Source organism: Vipera ursinii (genome assembly GCF_947247035.1).
Source record: "Vipera ursinii genome assembly, chromosome: 7".
NCBI classification, from domain to species: Eukaryota; Metazoa; Chordata; class Lepidosauria; order Squamata; family Viperidae; genus Vipera; species Vipera ursinii.
In genome coordinates, this window is record NC_139521.1 from 42,152,040 (window position 1) to 42,173,934 (window position 21,895).

Here is a 21,895-nt window from a genome sequence, read left to right on the forward strand (position 1 = left end):
GATCATTCTTTTATTATGAGATTTTTTTAAAAAAAATAAGCTATAAAGTTATATTTTAATTTTGGTAACTGTCCAAGGTTGTTTAGAGAAATCTGAGCAATGGTATTGAGGTGCATAATGACAAGATTGAATTCTTGGTATATAATTAATGAAATTAAATTATTTTGTTAATCACTGAAACCTTTGGCAAAGTTTGATCTATTATTGCAATCTTATATTTCCATGAATACTTTCTAGATGTGCTATGAAGGATCTGCATTCACAGAAGCTACAGCTGAATCAAAGAGCTCTTCTGGCAGCTCCAATGACTGTGTTCCACATTCAGCACAATTGCTAAAGTCTGTCTTTGTAAAGAATGTTGGCTGGGCTTCTCAGGTGAGTATGTAATTCACTCAGAAAGCCCCCCCCCCTAAGCTTTATATGATCAGAGTGAAGATGGAGGAGAGAGCAAGTTACAAGTAGATTTGTAAAGCTGTAATTCTGTTCTCGCTCTGCTCATGTTTTGATATTTGCTACAGATTAGGCTGTAGCTAATAGTAGAACATAACTCTAGGTATTATTTCTTACTTGAGATACATAAAAATTGCATATGAATAGGTGCATGAATCAGTATATAATTAGCCAAAAATCTGATTACACCTTGCCTAAATAGTAGGCAACACTATTTCCATTGAAAAATGAATACAATAATTTTCATCCATCCCAATTTTTCTGTCTCCAGTGGAATGAGTTATTTTTCTGAATAAATAACTATTTTGAGACCAAGCCATTATGCATCAGGCACCGTTTAATGCTTTTGGCTAGGATTAGTATTTTATAGCCAAAATAATGAAGACTGCTTCTCATTTAAGCCTGAAGCCAGGACCTAATTATGAAACTATGTTAATAAAAAGTAATGGCTTTACAATATGGGATCATTTTTTTGATAAAAAATTCTTGTTGACTGACTTCCATATGTGAAATAATCTTTATCTTTTCTACTAGTTGACAAGTGGGGCAGTATGGGTTCAATTTAATGATGGATCCCAATTGGTTGCTCAGGCTGGCGTTTCCTCTATTACTTACACATCTCCAGCTGGTGACACAGTTAGGTATGTATCAATCTTGTTATTACTAGTAACAAGATCCTTTAATAAATATCAGTCTCTAGACTTTATATTTTCTCATTTGATTTCTAAGCAAGAACGTGGGGACTGTGGAGATTTTAGTATGTGGGAAGTTCCAAGCAATGATTTTTTGCAAAGTCAGTGTGACAATTTTGATTAAAAAAAATTAAATATTAAAATTTCAGTTTGAGAATTCTCATATTTTGTTACTTTCTCCATTTGTTTTTCATCAATTCAACCATCTGTTGTACTGCTACATCTATATTATTTTTAAAACGTAACTAAAATTTCTTAAAAGGCATTCCATGTTATCAACAATATTACTAATATAACAGATGATTTTACAGAAAAAAACATATATGTTTAACAAATAATCTGAACTAAAATTAAGAGAGAATAAAGTAACCCCCCTAAAAAAATAAAAATAGGAAAACCACTAAACAATAACTAAATAATTGAAACTAAAATTTTATGTGTATATGTATATTGAGAAAAAAAATTAATGTCAAATTATTCAAATGCCAAATTATATTTTTCAATGTCATCATGATTAAATTTTTAAAAGGAAAATTACATCTACACTGCCCTAAATCATGTAATTTTGATCTTGCTTCTCCTTTAACACTGAACTAACTCAAAGGCCAAGTTGAAAAAAGCAATTAAGCCATCTTTGAAAGCATGGCACATTACTCTCTTCCAAGAGTAATGGAGCCATTTTTTTACAAGCTCATATTATGCTGTAAACCAGTCTGCTTCAGTGTTTTCATCTGAACATTTTATAAATGAATGGACAATCCTCTGATAGGATAATTCTTGTTCTGAAGTCATTTTTCATGAAAAGACTAGGAAAACAGAGAACATAAAATATAACCCCTTAGTAGGCCTGTCTTGAAATGTGACTTGAAATGAATGCTTTGTTTGCATGTTTTCACTCCTCCTCAATTGGAATTATTGAACTGAAACAATCTATGAAGACTGATTCATATATAGACCAGCAAATGTGATTAAACTATTATAACTCTAACTCAGAATTCTTAAACTCTTAATTCTTAGACAAACTAACTTATTTAAAATCACAATTCCTGATTTGTGTATAATGACAAAATAGGAAACTGCTAGTGAAGCTAATTAAATTTTTGTGGACTCCTCCTGCCTTTCCTTGGGGGTGGCAGCTGGATATGTATATGCACTTATGCAGAAACCATATGTTCTACAATTATGTGCAAATTCATCTAGCTGTTTTGTTTTAACATTAAACGACAAAAACTCCTGATGTCTCAAAACAGCAGTTGACGAATTAATTTTAGGAACTTCCAGTATTTAAAATATATTTATATAAGAGAAATGTGAAAAAATTGCAATCTATCTATGACTAACATAACTATAATTTACTGAATCCTATTTTAATTTGTACCATACAATAACCACACATTAGGTCCACAGTGCAGGTTATAAGTGGTTGACTAATTTTTGCTCTGTATATGCAAAGTACAATCATAGCATACAATTGATGTTCATTTTTTAAAGTCTCTTAGCTTTTGTCCTTAAACTGTGGTTTAAATCACTAGGCCATTATTTTCATTTGTTAATGAGATAATAGCCCTAATCAGAACATTTAATCCAAGAGATGAATGCTTGTGGACTCCATTATGTCCCTTTTTGAACCTCACTGATTTTTAAAAAAATGACTTTTCATAAAACAAAATTAGAAAGCTTGCCTGCTGCAAAGCAAAGTACCAGCTTTCATCATATTTAGTGGGAGAATGCTTTAGGGGCTCCAGAATGGTACTTCAGGAGACAATAGCCTATGAGGCTAGTTCACAAATGAGTTCTTAGTAATTGGTCATGCCCATCACCATAGTCGTAATTTCAGGAGTTTATCCTTCATATACAGTGAGACAAAAAAGCATTTAGTCAGCCACCAATTGTGCAAGTTTTCCCACTTATAAAGATGAGAGGCGCCTGTAATTTTCATCATAGGTATACCTCAACTATGAGAGACAAAATGGGGGGAAAGAATCCAGGAAATCACATTGTAGGATTTCTAACGAATTTATTTTACGAATTATGGTGAAAAATAAATACCGTATATACTTGAGTATAAGCCGAATTTTTCAGCCCACTTTTTGGGCTGAAAAATTCCACTTCGGCTTATACTCCAGTCAACAAAAAAACTTACCGAGGACTTGTGCGCGGCCAAGGCTTTGGTGCTTCCGGGATCGCGCGCACCTCTCCCAAGCCACCGCCGTCTGCAGACCTGCCAAACTTTGGGGAGGTTTGGGGAGGTGCGCGCGCACCTCCCCAAACGTCGGCAGGTCTCTGGACCTCCGTGCCCTGCCTGCCTGCTTCTTTCCGCTGCGGAAAGAAGCAGGCAAGCTGGGCGCGGAGGTCCGCTTCTTTCCGCAGCGGAAAGAAGCAGGCAGGCAGGGCGCGGAGGTCTGCTTCTTTCCGCTGCGGAAAGAAGCAGGCAAGCTGGGCGCGGAGGTCCGCTTCTTTCCACAGCGGAAAGAAGCAGGCAGGCAGGGCGCGGAGGTCCGCTTCTTTCCGCAGCGGAAAGAAGCAGGCAGGCAGGGCGCGGAGGTCCGCTTCTTTCCGCAGCGGAAAGAAGCAGGCAGGCAGGGCGCGGAGGTCTGCTTCTTTCCGCTGCGGAAAGAAGCAGGCAGGCAGGGCACGGAGGTCCGGAGACCTGCCGACGTTTGGGGAGGTTTGGGGAGGTGCGCGCGCACCTCCCCAAACCTCCTCAAACTTCGGCAGGTCTCCGGATGGCGGCGGCTTGGGAGAGGTGCGCGCGATCCTGGAAGCACCGAAGCAAGTCCTCGGTAAGCTCCGGGCGGTCACTTGCTTCGCGTCTCCTGAGGGAAGGGGGGGCGACTGGAGCGGGCGTGTTTCCTCGCCTGCTGGGCGCCGCGATTTGCCCGGGGAACGCGCGGGCCCCGAATGGCAGCGTGGAGCGAGGAAGCGGACAGCCAGGGCTTCCCCGAGAGCCGCGGCCACATAGGGTATTCCTGTGTATTCAGGCTTGCAAAATGGCGGATCGAGCCTCTGCTGGCGGCAGAGGCTTGCAGAGCGCGGATCCAGCCTCCGCCGGCGGCGGAGGCTTGCAGAACGGCGGATCGGCTTATACTCGAGTCAACAACTTTTTCCAGTTTTGGGGGGTGAAATTGGGGGTCTCGGCTTATACTCAAGTATATACGGTATTTGGTCAATAACAAAAGTTCATCTCAATACTTGGTTATATACCCTTTGTTGGCAATGGTAGAGGTCAAACGTTTTCTGTAAGTCTTCACAAGGTTTGCACACACTGTTGCTGGTATTTTGGCCCATTCGTCCATGCAGATCTCCTCTAGAGCAGTGATGTTTTGGGGCTGTCGCTGGGCAACACGGACTTTCAACTCCCTCCGAAGGTTTTCTATGGGGTTGAGATCTGGAGACTGGCTAGGCCACTCCAGGACCTTGAAATGCTTCTTACGAAGCCACTCCTTCGTTGCCCAAGCGGTGTGTTTGGGATCATTGTCATGCTGAAAGACCCAGCCACGTTTCATCTTCAATGCCCTTGCTGATGGAAGGAGGTTTTCACTCAAACTCTCACGATACATGGCCCCATTCATTCTTTTCTTTACACGGATCAGTCGTCCTGGTCCCTTTGTAGAAAAACAGCCCCAAAGCTTGATGTTTCCACCCCCATGCTTCACAGTAGGTATGGTGTTCTTTGGATGCAACTCAGCATTGTTTCTCCTCCAAACACGACGAGTTGAGTTTTTACCAAAAAGTTCTACTTTGGTTTCATCTGACCATATGACATTCTCCCAATCCTGTTCTGGATCATCCAAATGCTCTCTCTAGCAAACTTCAGACGGGCCCGGACATGTACTGGCTTAAGCAGGGGGACACGTCTGGCACTGCAGGATTTGAGTCCCTGGTGGTGTAGTGTGTTACTGATGGTAGCCTTTGTTACTTTGGTCCCAGCTCTCTGCAGGTCATTCACTAGGTCCCCCTGTGTGGTTCTGGGATTTTTGCTTACCGTTCTTGTGATCATTTTGACCCCACGGGGTGAGAACTTGCATGGAGCCCCAGAACGAGATTATCAGTAGTCTTGTATGTCTTCCATTTTCTAATAATTGCTCTCACAGTTGATTTCTTCACACCAAGCTGCTTGCCTATTGCAAATTCAGTCTTCCCAGCATGGTGCAGGTCTACAATTTTGTTTCTGGTGTCCTTCGACAGCTCTTTGGTCTTGGCCATAGTGGAGTTTGGAGTGTGATTGTTTGAGGTTGTGGACTGGTGTCTTTTAAACTGATAACAAGTTCAACCAGGTGCCATTCATACAGGTAACGAGTGGAGGACAGAGGAGCCTCTTAAAGAAGTTACAGGTCTGTGAGAGCCAGAAATCTTGCTTGTTTGTAGGTGACCAAATACTTATTTTACCGAGGAATGTACGAATTAATTCATTAGAAATCCTACAATGTGATTTCCTGGATTCTTTCCCCCCATTTTGTCTCTCATAGTTGAGGTATACCTATGGTGAAAATTACAGACCTCTCTCATCTTTTTAAGTGGGAGAACTTGCACAATTGGTGGCTGACTAAATACTTTTTTGTCCCACTGTACGCTCACAAAATCCAGTATTGTCTGGCTCAATATGATTGTTTATCCATTTTAAATAAATTGAATTAGAAATTAGAACTTAGAAATTACCATCACCTAGCAAGATCAGGAATGGAAATTTTTTAAGTGGGAGAACCTTTAGTTACATGAGTAATTAATTCCTGGCTAACTCTGCCTTATAAATTAAGATCCTGCTTCCACAAGTTATTCATGGGTGGATTAATATCAGCTTTCTTAAATTCTCTTCAGTGCCTCAGAATATTATGAAGAATCTTTTGTGCTTCAGAGATCTCCAGCCATTTTATAGCTGAGGACAAACATCCCAAATATCACTATAGATTACCCCTCCTGTCCCTCCATTGCACAGAAACCTAGTTGAGAATCCATTGTCAAACCATTTTACATTTGCACAATTTAATATAGTTTTGAGAACTAAAACCTACCCCCCTGCCCCCGCCAAAAAAAATTACAACAGAGCTCATTATGATTTTGGTTCCTTTCCAAGTTTTCAGTGTAGTTCTTACTGTAAGATTACTTCTCTTAACATACTGGAATGATGTAAAATAAAAAGTGCCATCCGAAAAGAATAAAATTGGAATATTGGTATCTTGTGTGTTTTCTTAGGTATAGAGAAGATGAGAAATTGCCAGAATTCATCAAAGAAAAGTTACACTGTCTATCTTCCATTCTGGTAATGTTTACCAATCCAGTTGGCCCCCACTGACAAACTGCATATGACAAATTTAAATAACTCAGTGGTAATAAATTCTTTTTATACTCACAGTAGTAAACTTTCCTCAAAAAATCCAGACTCTTTTTTCTTGACTGGAATTGATGTATAAGTGTTCTTTAAAACATTAAAGCAAAATTACTTGCATTTCATGTAATTTAAAGAGAATCCTGTAACCATCTTGATTTCCCCACACACACAAATGTATATATGTGCATGTTCTGTTATTGCAGCTCTCAAGAAAAAAAAACTGCTATTGCAATATATGTCTGTAAATATTTTGTATTTTATGCTATTTTCAGATATGAAAAGTATTGTTTTATGATTGTTTTATATTTTTGTAACTTTTTAATGAAATATCCCTGCAAAAGTGTTAAAAAATAAATGCAGTGATAATTTCGATCCCTTGATTTATTTAACACAAATGTCTAGGTATGCACGGTGATACTAGTATACTAATAAAACTCTAATCTACAGTAGAATCCATACGTTTTGTACACTTGCATGCACTCCAAGTAACAGGTTTATTTAATGGTTCTAGTGTCGTATTAAATTTGGGGAAGAAATCTAATGTGGCAGAAACATTCCTGGGAGTGTTCTAGAACAGGGATCCCTACCCCTGGTCCATAGACCGATACCTGGCCACAGCATGCCAGCAACCGGTCCGCACAAACAAGCAAAGCCCCATTCAACCACGCACTCTGGTCCGTGGAGAAACCTTTCTCCATGGGACCAGTCCCTGGTGCCCAAAAGGTTGGGGACCTCTGTTCTAGAGACTATCTCTAGTTTGTATTTTAGTTTAAAGGGAAATTGAAAGTTCAAACAGGGATAGTAAAATTAATATGGTAAAAAAGTTATTGAGCCAACAGAAGTATTTGTCTTTCTTTGCATTGGAAGTAAAAGCTAATATGAAAAACGCAAACCGCTAACAAAAAAAACACCCTCTTATAACACTGAAAGAATTCTGGAGTAAACAATAATCCTGGTCTCAATTGCAAAAGTTTCAAAATAAGGAGAAAGCAGGTCAGAGAAGAAAACATAAATTAGGCAAATTGCATCACTGACCGTTATGATTTTATTACCTAGAAGCTATGTGACGCTATTTACTTGTTTGGGTCTATATTTAACTTGTCAATAAATAAACATCACATATAATAGAAACAATTATATATTTATAAACAAGCATATCCTATGGTATTGAGGAAGGAGCACTGCACATTTCATGACATCAGACAAGACTGCCATTTCTTCCAAAAAAATTTTTAACCTTCATTGTGAAAACAGGAAGCATGAGGACCTTAAGTACTCTCAATTCTTTTTTGTGAAGATCATTGTAAAATACATTGTTTCACAAATTGAAAAATGAATAATAGGAGAAACTTAAGTGGTTTCTTAAGGAATTTTTACCAGGGCTATACACTGCTTTAGTTTCAATCTCCATGGTGCTTCAGAGTGGAAGAAAGCACTATAATAGTAATTATATGCTATATTTTGAAGTAATCCCACCTTTTTCCAGGATAACAGCTGGTCTAAAATGTTGCAAAACATATATTGGAGATGAAACCTGAAATATTGTAGTCCTGGTTTTTACATTGTTCACTATTAGTAGACAATTTTCATTACAGTTCAGTGAAAAAAATGTGGAAATGAGAATATATGCATGTGTAGCGTTACCCACTCAGGCCGCCAAAGTCCAGGCCCTCCCAGCCCTGCTCCCCTCTGTTGCGCTCTACAGCTGTGTTCTCAAGGTGTTAGTAAAGTGTCTCTTCTAGCAGAAACTTACGTGAAGTGAGGAGGTGGCAGACTCTCGTCATCAAAAGGGGGGCTTTCAGGAACAAAGATGACCAGCCCCTAGCCCCAAAAGTCAATGCCTGATGGTGTTTAACAGCCCCAGGCAATCATAGCAGCAATAAATGATTTCACAGCAACTGTTTGGAAACAAATGGGGTGGGTAAAATCCCGACTCCAGGCAGCGATAGGAACATGAACAAAGGTAGTCAGCATTCTGCAGTAACAGCTCTCCGTGCAAGGGCAACTCCGCCCCAATGTCTATAACTTGCACAAGTAACAATAATCAAAGATCGGGTGGCCGCTAGTCTCCAAAGCAGTAATGACCAGCCTTTCCTTCTCTTCTGTTGTTGCTCGCAGTCTCAGGTCTCGTTGGTATCAAAACCCCTCCCCCCTTTGTTTTGTTGTTAAAATCTGAATTTAGCAAGCCCAGCAACTTTCTCCTCACTCACTCTCTTGCCTCTGCTTGGGGTATCACCCCTGCAAAAGAAAGCAGTAAAATTCTACCTTCTCACTCTCTCCTTCCCAGAAAGGGATCAGCTTAAAACCTCAAATCCCTCTTTGACTTCACCTGGTCTCTCTCTGACAACAGCAACAACCACCATTACCCTTCCTTTCCTTTTTCTTTCCTTCTGCCCGATCCATGCCCACCACATCCAAAACTGGCAGCAGCTGTCGGAGCTTCCCTCTCCCCAGGCAGGCTCCTGCAAAGCCTTTCAGCCAGCCCCGCTACGCATGAATGTTATATATAGAACATAAGACTATAAAGACTTTTATGTATTTTATTTTATTTTGCTTTGACTTAGATTAACAGAAACAAAAAAAACATAGGTGTGCATGGAATGGAAAATGATTTTTCAAATTTCAGATACACATATTCTTCCAAACCATTCTGGATGATGCTTCAGCAGGAACTTTGATCTTTGAGCATTGTTATTGTACCAGGTTTTGGATTAAACAAAACCAACAGGCTTAGAGTGAACTGGTACATTTCCCTTTAGTATTTCCATTGTAATATAGTCCCAAAAAATAATGGCCTGCCTCACCATCTTCCAGTGCATTCCCTTGCCTGTTTTATCATAGTGATGTGTCAACATGGCATCTCCCATCATACTGTGCAATCTTCACACTATACTTCCTAGTATTTTCTTTCCCTTCCTATTATTTTCCTGATCTACCATTGCTACCTTTGACTTTTCCCCATTTTCATTACCTTCCCACCAAACAGTTCAGCCCAGATATCCACACTTTACTATTTAGTTGGAAACAGACAGCCGTACAGTATTTCATTTTATTTCAGAATGAAACTTATTTCATTTAGGAAAACAGTCAACTGATACCAACTATCTGTACCAAGCACAAAACAATTTACGAATTCACCATTTTCTATATCTCTATCCAAAATCTTGTTACCAAACATGTCACGTAAGTGATCTGCAAATGAAAGGCTGTGCTACGCAACCAGAACCCCGCTTCAGTGATATCACCAGGGGTGCACTGCCTCCATTTCTCCCGAGTCTCAGCTACTTCTGACATCACCAAACTTTTGATTTGCGATCTGGAAGTCCTGTTTATGAGACATGGAACTGTGCAAGATAACTTTGGGATGAAAAAGTTTGATTTTTTTAAGAAAACCAAATATAAAATCAATTTGGTTAGACTGTTGCACAATTAGGGGGGGAAAAATAACTACAGTCCTGGGCAATTACCATTTAAAGGTTTGTTTTTTTTCAGTTTCATGTGCATTTCACAATAGGTTAAAGTTTTACTGTTCAGTGTCTATGGAGATTCTCAGACATCCAGGCCATAGTTAGTCCAAAGCTCCTTTTTCATGAAGCAAGGACTTTGTTTTTCTTTGAGCTGAAGAAGCTTCTTGGATGAGAAGCTAAACGTCTTCAAAGAAAAAAAAAGAATGTCCAGTTGGCTTGTGAAAAAGCATCTTTGGGTTTTACCGTTCATGAAAGCAATGATTAAGATTCTTGGTGTAATGGTAGAAACCTCAGGTATCTACCTCACTAGCCTCCAGTTATTAAATCTACTATCAGTTTCAGTACTTATCTTTATTACAAGTGCTGCATCAACTGTCTTTATTTTTACTTTGAATCTTGATCTTATTTGAACCATTTTTAAAAATTATAAATTACAAAATATGTGCAACAAAATATCAGGATTAGTTTCTGCTATATTTTACTTAAAATACATTCAATTTAAAAAAGCCAACCAATTATAAAAATGCATAAATAATCATGCTCATAAAACTTTTGTTACAATAGCCTTTTTAAATTCAGTTTAAAAAGTTTAAGACGATTCACAGAATCAATGTATTTTAAATATATCCAGTGTATATAATTAGAACTAGAACAGCAAATAATGATTAATGCAAAACAAGACTGAACAGATAGCTAGGAAATCTGTTCTTGTAGCATTTCATATCTGACTGAAAATGCAATAAGTCTCTTGTACACCACTTCAAGTAGTAAGAGAGAAAGAACAACAATTCCACAGATGAAACCAAATGCCCAGCGGGGTCCTAAGGAACTGTAGAGTTGACTGACAAATACCGGGCCCAGAATACGTGCACCACTTCCACAAGCAGTTAGCCATCCCATATAAATGCCCTAAAACAGATCAGATTGTGTTCAGTATTAATGACAGGTTTTAACCCTGAAATATTCAAACAAAATGTACTATCATTCTCACAGCTTGGCAACAGCAAACTACCACCACCATCATCAGTAATAATAGCAGTAGCATTATTAGGATTTATGAGCTGGCCTGATTGTCAAGCAACCCGGGGTGACATATAAGCTAAGTTAAAAATAGTATAATACTAAAAGAACAAACTATGAAACAACCAGTAAGGAAATACAAAATTTAAAGCAGATTGTAGCATATTCATTAATTCATGAAACTCATCTGCCCTGATGGAAGAGCCAAGTCCCGATAGGATAACAATAATAGCTTTTACTAAAATGGTCGCTGTCCCCAAAAATCTCATTGTCCTTCATACACAAAACATTCAGTAGCTCAGCTTTGTTTAAAAAAAAAAGAAATCTGAAGGGATAAAAAGAGGAACTTCTTTGATGAAATAAAAATATTACAGGAAGCAATTCATAGCAGTACTGCACCAGATCATGTAAGCTAGATGATAAAATATACTGATGCTATGCAGTTTTATCGCTTAACCAAAGCATGACAAAAGAAATATTTCCAAGCTCACTAATCTACCACTTGGCAACCTATTTTCCAAAACTGTTAAACCAGTTAAAAAAGTAGCCTAAATTTAAATCTTACCTGAGGTTTTGGCCCTAAAATTTTTGAATATAGAGTATATGACATCACATTACAGGCTGGATAACCCAATCCTATTAGAATGTCGGAAGTGATATACTGGCCCAGATGAATTACTGGAGTATAACTGCACCACGATTGTATACTAGGACATCCTGTTGCTTCAGTTGTATTATTAGATGAAAATTCCAACTGTGACATCCACAAAAATGCAAAGGTTTCACCAAAGATCTTTCTTGGAGTAGAATTATTTCTTATGTCTGAAAACATACAAATAAAATACCATATATGGCCAAATGTATTCATCAAAGACCTTAAAATAATAATGCAAACATTTAAATTTATACCTGCCCATTGGATATTAGGTAACTGATTTCCCCAAGGTAACAGAATAAAGAATCCAACCAAGATAATGACTAGACCTCCATAGAGGATTGCACGTTCACCAATTCTGTTGAATAATGAAAACTAAAATTACAATACCCATATTTTATCCAAGTAAAATTTTCCATATTCAAAGACTGAGTCCTTTGTTCTTAATAGTATAATAAATGTTTCAAGGTAATGATTTAAGTATCAATGATTGTGCAGAAACTGATCGCTACAGGAGAAATATATTTACACACAGCCATTTGTATTCTAGAACTTATGACTTTTTTTGAAATCAATTTTTCTGAAAATAAAAATTATACTGAAACAACACATATTACCTTTTAGAAAGTTCTTTAACTGCTAAAAACACAACCACTGATTCGATGCCAACAGCACCAAGAATTAAGCCATTGATAAACACTGCTTTTTTTCTGGTCCACGCATACATATCCATTGTTAATGGTGTAGCTATGCTAAAGAATACAATAAAAGACAAATTAAATATAGTAGAGAACTTTCTGAATTTCAGTGTTCACCAACTATCTAACAACTTTGAAACTGAATAAAAACCCCATGAAGCATTTGTACTAATAGCATAATACAAAAAAACAAGTGCTACAAATAGAAAACTCAACTTGTGATTTATTCTGAACATAACATTAATCTAATCACACATATCTTCACACTAAGGCATTTTTTCACTCCAATGCATTGTTTCTATAACTCTCAAGTAAAGATAAGCCTTTCATTTTCTTCAGAAGAAAATCTTCTGATGTCAGATAATCATAAATTGAAGTTCCTGTTTGTTTGTGTGTGTGTGTGTGTGTGTGTGGTATGCTGTTGTAGAACTATAAAATATGAATGAAACTTTGGAAAGTAAAGGGAGAGCCCATTTGGTCTAGTGGTTAAGGGCACCAGGCTAGAAATCACAAAACAATGAGTTCAAGTTCCACCTTAGCCAAGACAACCAGTTGAGTGACTCACCTGACAGGATTCTTATGGGGAAAATAGGAGAAAGGTGTGTTGGATTTGTTTAATGCTTTATTTGTAAAAAAAATAATACAGGTGAGGTATAAATAAGTAAATAACACCCCAACTACGATGGATGATAGTGATAGTTCATGTATGTCTGGACGTATTAAATTATTGTGGTATTAAGAAAAAGGTATTGTAGGAAATGTCACAGCAGACTTTATTCATAAAATTATGAGGAAATGCAAGAAATATTATTTAAAAAAAACAGATACAGAATAATACTTACGTTTCAAAAACTGCAAAAATAAATAAGATAACAAAGAAAAGAAAATTTGTTGATACAACAGCCACATGGTCAATGTATCGCTGATTATCTTGAACCACTTCAATATTTTCTGTATTTGAAAAAAAAGGTAACTGATAAAGACCTACATAACATTGATATAGATGCAATTATTTTAATTTGAGAAATTCTTAGTTTATGCAATATGCATGAGATTTATGGACATAAAGGACATGCAGCGCCTTTATCCCCCTTTTAATGGCAGAACAAGACAGGAAGCTATAGCTATAGCTAAATATAATTTCCCACTTCATTAGAACATGGTACTACAGCTGATAATGTCTATGCAGGGAAGAATCTAGCATGCACATTAGAACCATGGTTAAGTGTAGGTTTCCAATTTATTGCTTTATTGATCTTCCATAATGGCCTTAAGACCTGGTTCTGCCAGTTGGCCCGGGGCCCCATTAGGGGTGTACCATGATGGAGATGGTTGATGGATTAAGAGAAGACCCCATCTTCCCGCCCCACTCATCCTATTTCCTTTCTCTCCATCTCTGAGTTGTAATTTTTATTATTATAAATACTTATTATTCATGGTTTTACTGGCTCTTAATGTTGTAAGCCATCCAGAGTTGCTCCAAAGCAATATGGACAGCAAACAAATCTCATAAATAATTATTTCCAAACTGGGCAGAAATATTTTTCTTTCATTAAGAATCTACAGGGGTCTAGAAAATCAGGTACATTGGTCACCTTTGGCAGCATGCTCATTACTTTTAAATTTCTCTTTAGAATTTGGTACTTTAAGATGCCTTCATATTTTCCAGTAGAATATTAGTATACAACTAGATATTAGTATTTATCTAGAAGTTGCATTGTAATAACATTTATACTCACTGCAGATATATTTCTATTCATGACCAATTGCAATTATTAGTGCTTGCTTGTGAACCATCAAATCTAATAAATTTGATTTGAATTTGTAGGTAGTTGCTCATAGACATGAAATATTTATTCCAAAAGCTATCACCTACATCCTTCACACACTGTCATTTGACACTATTTCTAACTATATTAGCAAGTATATTAAAATATTATATTTCAAATTACCTTCAGTTTCAATATTAATACTATTTTGTGGTCGTCCCATGTCATCCACATGATGCTCTCTAAAAATTAAGAGATTGTATGAAACAATAATTGAATATATCAAAGAAACTTTCAATGTAACTGATAGTTTTGTGTTGAAACAATGTTATTTGGCACAATTCTTTGTTAATTCAATTATGCAACAAATCTTGTTTTATGAAGTCTTATAAACTATACAAATAACTTAATAGAAAAGAAGCACTTATATGTTATTTTAGAGAAATTATGCTCACTGATGAGATTTAGTAAATTCAAACTAAGATATACTGCAATTGTTGATCAAGAAATATTAAAAACTACAAAATCCACAAATTACTCTTTTCTTTCTTTTTCTTGATTCATAAACTAAAAAAAACTATGTGGACTAAGAACAGAGATTTTTATGCACAAATTGAAAGACCTTTCTTATAAACATTCACAAGTTTTAAAATTTCCAATTACCTAAATACAGCAATTATGAGTACAATATTAATAATTCCTAGAAGACTTCCAAATAAAACTGGAGCTGTGTACATGTTCACCTGAAGATAAATCAGTTTCCACGAGATTCCTTCTTCTCCAATAAATGAAAAGAGAGTCTGAAAAACTAATAGAAAATTGGATTTTAACAGCATGTATGCCTGATGTTAATTATTGCAGCAGCTAAAAACCTAATGCATTAAGTAAATAAAAAATCAATTTGGTAAAGTGTTCAGCTTGTGATTAAAATACCAAATAATTACATAATTCTTTTAGTAGTTTGTATGAATATTTTTCCTTGACATGCACTGCTTTAGATTTTATCAATAAACTGTCTAAAAAAACTAAATGAAAACTGGAGTCTGAAGTCAAATTTGGAATACAGTACAATACTATTATTATATTTTATATAGTAAATTAAAGTTTAAATATGTACATATAGATTAAGAAACGGGAGTGACATTTCCCTCCTGAACTGATTAATGAATCACTTGAAGAAAATGGGAATACAATGCATATCGTACCTGGTCCCAGTATGAATCCCACTGCCTGGCAAGCACTAGTGTTTGCCATGGCATTAGTTCTTTCAGTAAGAGAGGTGGCACCAGCAATATATGAGCGAACTACTGCTACATTTCCTAAAACGAAACAAAAGCGTCTTTATCTGGAAAACCTAAGTAACATATATGTTTTTAATCATATGCGTAAGCTAGCTAAATGGCCAACAGTATAGTATGCAAAACCTTGTTTTTTTGTCTGCTCACCAAATCTATTTTTAATAGATCTCATTACTACAGAAATTAATAACTAAAAAACGCTAAAGAATCTTTATCTTGAAAACAATTATAGTAGTCAGAAATATCAATAAGCTTGAGAAAATCTTTTAGAAACTCAAAACTAATCAGGAATAATTATTTCATAGCATCACTCAGGTGTGAAATCTGAGTAATTTAGCTTGAAGCAACGATAGCAAGTTCCTTGCAATTTTTTTCATATAAGAAAAATCCCTAAAACTAATATGAGTAGTACTTTTAGACTGATGTCTCATCAGGGAACCTTTATTACTCTGATGAATCTATTACTTAGAATACTGCATTTCAGGGTAACTCAACTTAGGAGACTCTCTAATCCTACAGAAAGCCATGGCACAAACATTAGTATGTAGGATTCCGGGAAAACCTTTCAATCTATATGTTGAGACAATCAGCAGGATTATACATTTACTCAAGAGGTTCTGAAAGTCAACTTGTTGGGGTAGAAGGGATCTCAAGGGCCTGAGATTTTGATTTCTCTAACAAATAGCTTAATTGCTTTAAATACACATAGCTACTAATATAGCAAACTTTAAATATTTCTAAAATTACCTGCACCAAACCCCACCAATGCTCGAGCAGCTAGCATGTAGTATTTGTTGTGTGAAGGGGGCAAATGGACATAAGCATAGCAGAAATTGGCAGCTATTGAAATAGCAGTTGAAACCACAAGGGGTTCTCTTCTTGGCCTACAATTAGACCACGTTCCAAAGAATGGAGAAGCTATCATCTGACCAATGCTGTATGAAGCAATAATCCAGCCCAGAAAACTTGGATCTGCAGTTTTATCTATCTATGGAAACCATAAATATAATTTCAACAATATTTTATTAATTATTACCATAATTAAAATATTCAATTCTAACAGATATTGTCATGCTACTAAAACATAGGTAAATGTTAATGAAGAGAACATTTTTAATTACAAGGTTAAATTAGAGAACACAGGATTTATATATTAAATCTTGCAGACTATTAGTGAATTAAGTTTATTAATAACTTACAAAATAACACTGTTCAACTAGCATGGAAACAGATTGAAGTTTAAATTTAAAACTAGTCTATGAAGCACTATCCCCCACTATAATAGTCACAAAAATAGTATTTTTAGCAGTATCACTATAAAGAGATAAGAATGCACATTCCAAATTGTAAATGAGCGGTTACTGAATAATTTATATATTATTAGGTGGCTGGTACAGAGTTTGAAAAGAATCAGTGGCAAATATTTTGAGGGGTTGGCATCATGCACTTTCTTCTTTTTATTACTTAGATTTATAAACATCATTTTCTCCAGAAGTTAAAAATGGCAAACAAAACACCAATTCTCTAGAATACGTTTGGGTGAGGATATTGATTGGCCCAAAGTCACCCAATGAGCTTCCATAACTGACAGAGGACTTGAGCCTGGTCCTCCAAATCCTTGTCCAACATCTAAACTGTTACACTTCAATATGTTTTTTTTATTATAGCTGTTCCTCTTTTCCATAAAATGAATCTCTGCAAATTATGATGCTGGTCCTACTTTAATTGTATGTAACTCAACTGATTACACCATTACACTAAAACCTAAGCTCTTCTATGTTTTACCATCTTATATTTCCCCAGAAAATATTTATGATGGTTGTAGTGTACGGGGGTCATGTGATCACCTTTTGCAACCTTCTGACAAGCAAAATCAATGGGGAAGACAGATTCACTTAATAACTGTGTTACTAACTTAACAATTGTAGTGATTCATTTAACAACTGTGCCAAGAAAGGTCATAAAATGGGGCACAACTCACTTAACTGTCTCGCTTACCAACAGAAATTTTGGGCTCAATTGTGGTCGTAAGTCAACGACTATCTGTATATTATGTAAAATAAAGTAATCTTTGAACAAAAAGATTTTGTTGGTAAGGCCTACAGGCCATTGTAATAACTCTAAGCAGCATACAATTCTCTCTCTATAATCTGTTTTTTTTTAAAAAAAAATCAAATCAGAGCCATAAATCACTATGTAAGACCATGAAATAATTGCAATCCATTCCCCTCAAAACTATTTCATTAGTACAGGGGAAAGATAGGGGAATTTACATTTCCATTATTAAAATATTACTTTATTTCTATACTACCTTTCCCAGCTCAGGGAAATTTAATTTTATATACACTAAAACAAAATAGATTAAGTATACTAAAACAACTATCATGGAAGTCAGACTGAAATAGTGAATTTTATACTGTATAAACCTGAAGGCCTTTAAATAATGGAATCCTGATATTAATAAAGTGCTTTCTACAAGGGGCAAAAACTCATAAAGTCTTTTATAAGTTTCCACCAGTAGGCGTGCTAGTGAACCCAAAGCCAAAACTTATAATCATTGTCTGTTCAATATTTGAAATAGAAAGCAGCAATGTGGACACTGCAAATTATTTGCCCATGTTTCCCACAAAAACACCAAAGTTAAATATAATGATCTTTGGTATTTTAAGTATTGTAAATACGTATCTTTCACTTTGGCTGAATGAACTCATAGCATTACTTTATTATTATTTGGTAGTTCAAATCAGTGTTGGCAAAAGCCTGGACAAATCTCCGCAGTTTTGTTGGCAATATTTTTTGAAATGGTTTAGCAATGCCTCCTTCCGACAGAGAGGAGTGGCCCAAGGTCACTCAGCTACTTTGTGCTGAGAGCAAGACTAAAACTCACAGTATCCTGGTTTCCAGCTTGGTCCCTTAATCACAATATCATACCACTACAGCTCTCAGAGGCCTAAGTTAACATCATGGAAATAAAAATTCACAAACCTGTTGAAGATAGGGCCATATTGACATAATGACAATAGAGAAACCTGCAACATAAAGTACTTTAGTTATTTTTCTCTGGTACTTTTTTGTCATCTACTGACCATATTCAGAGACATCAAAATACAGAATTCTATACAAAAAACAGGGAGTTATGTTATTTTGGAAAAAGAAAAAGTTCAAAAATTTCAAATAATTTTAGATATGTTTAACCTTGTCTTGCAAACTTTAATGATATTTCTAAGAAAATCAAAATATCTAAGCTAAGCTATAGGTTATCCAATGATACTTGATTATATAGTTTAACTACAGAAGAGAATATATATTATCATCCTAAAATTTCTACCTTCAAGAAAAAGAAATTCAGTCAATGGTAGGTGGAACAGCTTACATGGAACTGTAACAGTGTGGAAACTCTTTAATGTATTGTATACATTTTTCAGTTTCTTTATATACAAATGATCCAGAAACCTAGAAAATACTTCATACCATTTTACCACAAACCACAATATTAAAGAAAACTACATAGGACAGTTTATGAACACTGACCATTTTTTACCAGTTACCTCCCTAACAATGGCCACAGAACATATTGGAAATAGAACCATGCTATTGATTCTGCTGGCAAGCATTTGCTTCAGCCAGGCTTAATTCCACCTGGTCCCTATAAATTTATGAACAAGTTCCTGAGTTTGCTTATTGCAACAGTTGTTCTTCCATTGGTGCTAGTTTATAATGCTATAGTCTAGTATTATTTTATTTTTGTTAAATCCTACATAAATTACAGAGTATGTTTAACTTACAAATGAGCCAAAAAGATTAAATAAAACAGATTGCTATATAAGGAATTTCTACACAATATTTTAATTAATATCCAATGAAATAACAGTAACAGCATTATATTAAAAAACTGATGAGTGGTTAGCAAATTTTACAAACCAACACTGCTGAAGAACATTGTAAGATACATTATTCGAATGGATCTCCACCGGCTCTTGTAATGTTGCAATGTTTCCATAACATCCTTAGATCTATAACAAACAATATTGTAATATTAATGAGATTAATATTAACATATCAAATACTCATCATTCTTTAACAAATTCTAACTCAAGAAGTGTTAAGACTATATGTTACTATATTTACATTTAGTCTTGGTATGATCAAAATCATTCTCTGATGCATGTCTCATGTGTTGGCAATGCTCTGTTCTATCTTACAATAATCAGATTCAACAATTGCTATACAAAGCATGAAATGGACACAAATCTGATATCAGAATGTATTTCAATGCTAAATCTTACATTTGGGTAGAAAATATCAAAAGACATGAGCATAAGATATGGGGGATCAAACCAGACAGCACTTTATGCATAGAGACACTTAAAAGATGATACAGCAACTGTTTAGAAGATAGTGCTGATTGGAATGTAGATGTCAGCTCCTCTCCCCAGTCCTGTGAGCTGTCAGATTTGTATGATGTTTGTATGATTTGGAGAGGGGAAGAACCTGGGTATCTGGGACTAGGGCACTGAAAGCTGGGCAGATGCAGTACAGAAAACTGGTTACATTATCTGGACATGATATAGGGTCTTTTGACCTGGAGGAAGCAGGCAATAACACTGTCACAAGGAAATAAAGAAATCGAAGAAACTTTTAACGCTGATGTCAACCCCTTTGATATAGGCCAGGGCAAAAATATCAGCATGCAAGAATTTTCTGTATGAAACAAGATCATGATCCAGTCACAATTTGTATGCTTATTGTAAACTTATTAAAGATAAATATAAAAATACAACTCTAAGCTGCATATACAAAAGTAATTGCAAGATCAGGAGTCATAACTCCTCTCTTTATTTTCCATTGGACAGCATCTACAATACTGTGCTTTAAGAAGGTAAGGGTCACAGGAGGACTGTCAGGAATGTAAGGTGCCACACTAGTCTTACTCCATAAGATTAATTGGATTTCCCTCCAGGGAAACAAAAATAAAAAATGTATACTTTAGTACACTCAATATTATGCAATAAACACCATAAAAAATCATCATTCAACATTACCATACGGCAGACGTCTCCACCTTAGCAACTTTTAAGACTCCCAGCAATTCTGGGAGTTGAAGTCCACAAGTCTTAAAGTTGCCTAAGTTAGAGACCCTTGTCATATGATATTCGGGAAAAACCCAAGAGACCTGAAACATTAAAAAAAACAATTAAAATGTCTGTTTGTGTTCACAAAATGTGCAAAAATACCTTCTGTGCCTTAATAAACAAACTTGGCCTTCATACATATTTTATTAACAATGCAACAGACTGTAGGTCCAAAAATCTATTAAGATTTTTAACACAGATGTATTTATTTAGCCTCCAGGCCGTCTACAGATGTCACGCAATCTCTGATATACACTAATAAAATTCATTATACATAAATACAAATACACAATCTATAATTCATATTAAGACATCACAGATTTTAATACTGATAGGATATCACCATAAGTTGTGTTGGTTTCTTATATTCATTTTGCTATTTTGTAACCTGTGTTGTAAACTGAGCTTCAAAGCTAATTTCATTAACCCCGATTATTATAGGCCTCTCCTGCTTACACACCAAGGCGCCTCTCCTGCTTACACACCAAGGCGTTCAGCTTACATGAAGCTGTACAGTGCTTAATATTACAATTCTCAGCATCTTCAGCGTGAGATAACTTTATTTTTTTTTAAATCCCATTTATATTCCACCCTTCTCCGAAGACTCAGGGCGGCTTACAATCTAAGCACAAATCAAATGTGCTTAGCAATAGCCTTCATTCTATGTATATGCCTGCTTTCGGCCCCATCTCAAGCTGGCATTATTACAAAGTCAGCTTATTGCCCCCAACAATCTGGGTCCTCATTTTACCTACCTCGGAAGGATGGAAGGCTGAGTCAACCTTGAGCCTGGTGGGATGCGAACCTGCACTAATTGCAGGCAGCTGGTGTTACTTAAGGAGGCATTAGCCCACTGCTCCACCAAGGCTCTTAGACTTGAGTTGCGATACAGAGGATTTTTGACTCTATCGCTTCTGGAGTCCAAGGGGACGGACCCAAGTCCAAAGCGGACCCAAGCAGGCACCTTTCATCTCCGCCTCCGTTCAACAGAGGCTGCTCCCAGTCCTCGCTCGCGGGCTCCAGAACAGCAGCAGCCGCCATGGCCGACTTCGAAGCCTCCGAGCTTCAACCTGACACATCCGCCCAGAGCCACTCCGACGTGCTCCCTCTGACGAGAAACAGAAGGTGAGGAAACACCCGCCCAAGCCTCGCCTCGGCTTTCTTCCGGGAGGAGGCGCGAGGCGGCCACCGCGCGACCAAACAGCAAACACAATAAAGCGAGTCCAAGCAACTACGTAGGACAGTCGCACGCAGAGCGCTGAAAAGCGAGGAAGGGGAGGGGACAATTCTGATTACGTGCCGGGCGAGCTATTATTGGTTAGAGTCGGCAGCCGCCCTCTCGCCCCTGGTTTTTTTTAAAATCGCCGTTGCGGCTGCGGCGCTTC

General features: G+C 36.6%; 2 protein-coding genes across 2 annotated transcripts in view; one reads left to right on the forward strand and one right to left on the reverse strand.

The window, feature by feature from the left end:
* The window catches only part of PLK4 (polo like kinase 4), a 31,484-nt gene extending 24,644 nt beyond the window's left edge, over nucleotides 1–6,840 (forward strand). The window contains exons 14-16 of the mRNA XM_083367317.1: nucleotides 238–375; nucleotides 985–1,091; nucleotides 6,336–6,840. Of these exons, the coding sequence (XP_083223443.1) occupies nucleotides 238–375; nucleotides 985–1,091; nucleotides 6,336–6,435 (345 nt within the window). The 3' untranslated portion in view covers nucleotides 6,436–6,840. The remainder of the gene's footprint in view (nucleotides 1–237; nucleotides 376–984; nucleotides 1,092–6,335) is intronic.
* A 2,155-nt stretch (nucleotides 6,841–8,995) lies between these two features.
* MFSD8 (major facilitator superfamily domain containing 8) lies at nucleotides 8,996–21,732 on the reverse strand. Its single transcript, XM_083367323.1, has 12 exons — nucleotides 21,475–21,732; nucleotides 19,300–19,391; nucleotides 18,364–18,407; nucleotides 16,126–16,366; nucleotides 15,286–15,399; nucleotides 14,744–14,888; nucleotides 14,264–14,322; nucleotides 13,154–13,262; nucleotides 12,231–12,365; nucleotides 11,868–11,971; nucleotides 11,524–11,780; nucleotides 8,996–10,847 (listed from the first exon to the last, which is right to left on the reverse strand). The coding sequence occupies exons 1-12, from the start codon at nucleotides 21,549–21,551 to the stop codon at nucleotides 10,632–10,634; spliced, it is 1,593 nt and encodes a 530-aa protein (XP_083223449.1). The 5' UTR covers nucleotides 21,552–21,732; the 3' UTR covers nucleotides 8,996–10,631.
* Between the last annotated feature and the right edge of the window lie 163 nt (nucleotides 21,733–21,895).

Coding starts and splice junctions, on each gene's coding strand:
- MFSD8 (XM_083367323.1), bottom strand. CDS start 21,551: ATGGCGGCTGCTGCTGTTCTGGAGCCCGCGAGCGAGGACTGGGAGCAG. Junction 18,408..19,299: donor AATGTTCTTCAGCAGTGTTG/GTTTGTAAAATT, acceptor TTTATGTTGCAG/GTTTCTCTATTGTCATTATG. Junction 14,889..15,285: donor GGGATTCATACTGGGACCAG/GTACGATATGCA, acceptor ATTTTCTATTAG/TTTTTCAGACTCTCTTTTCA.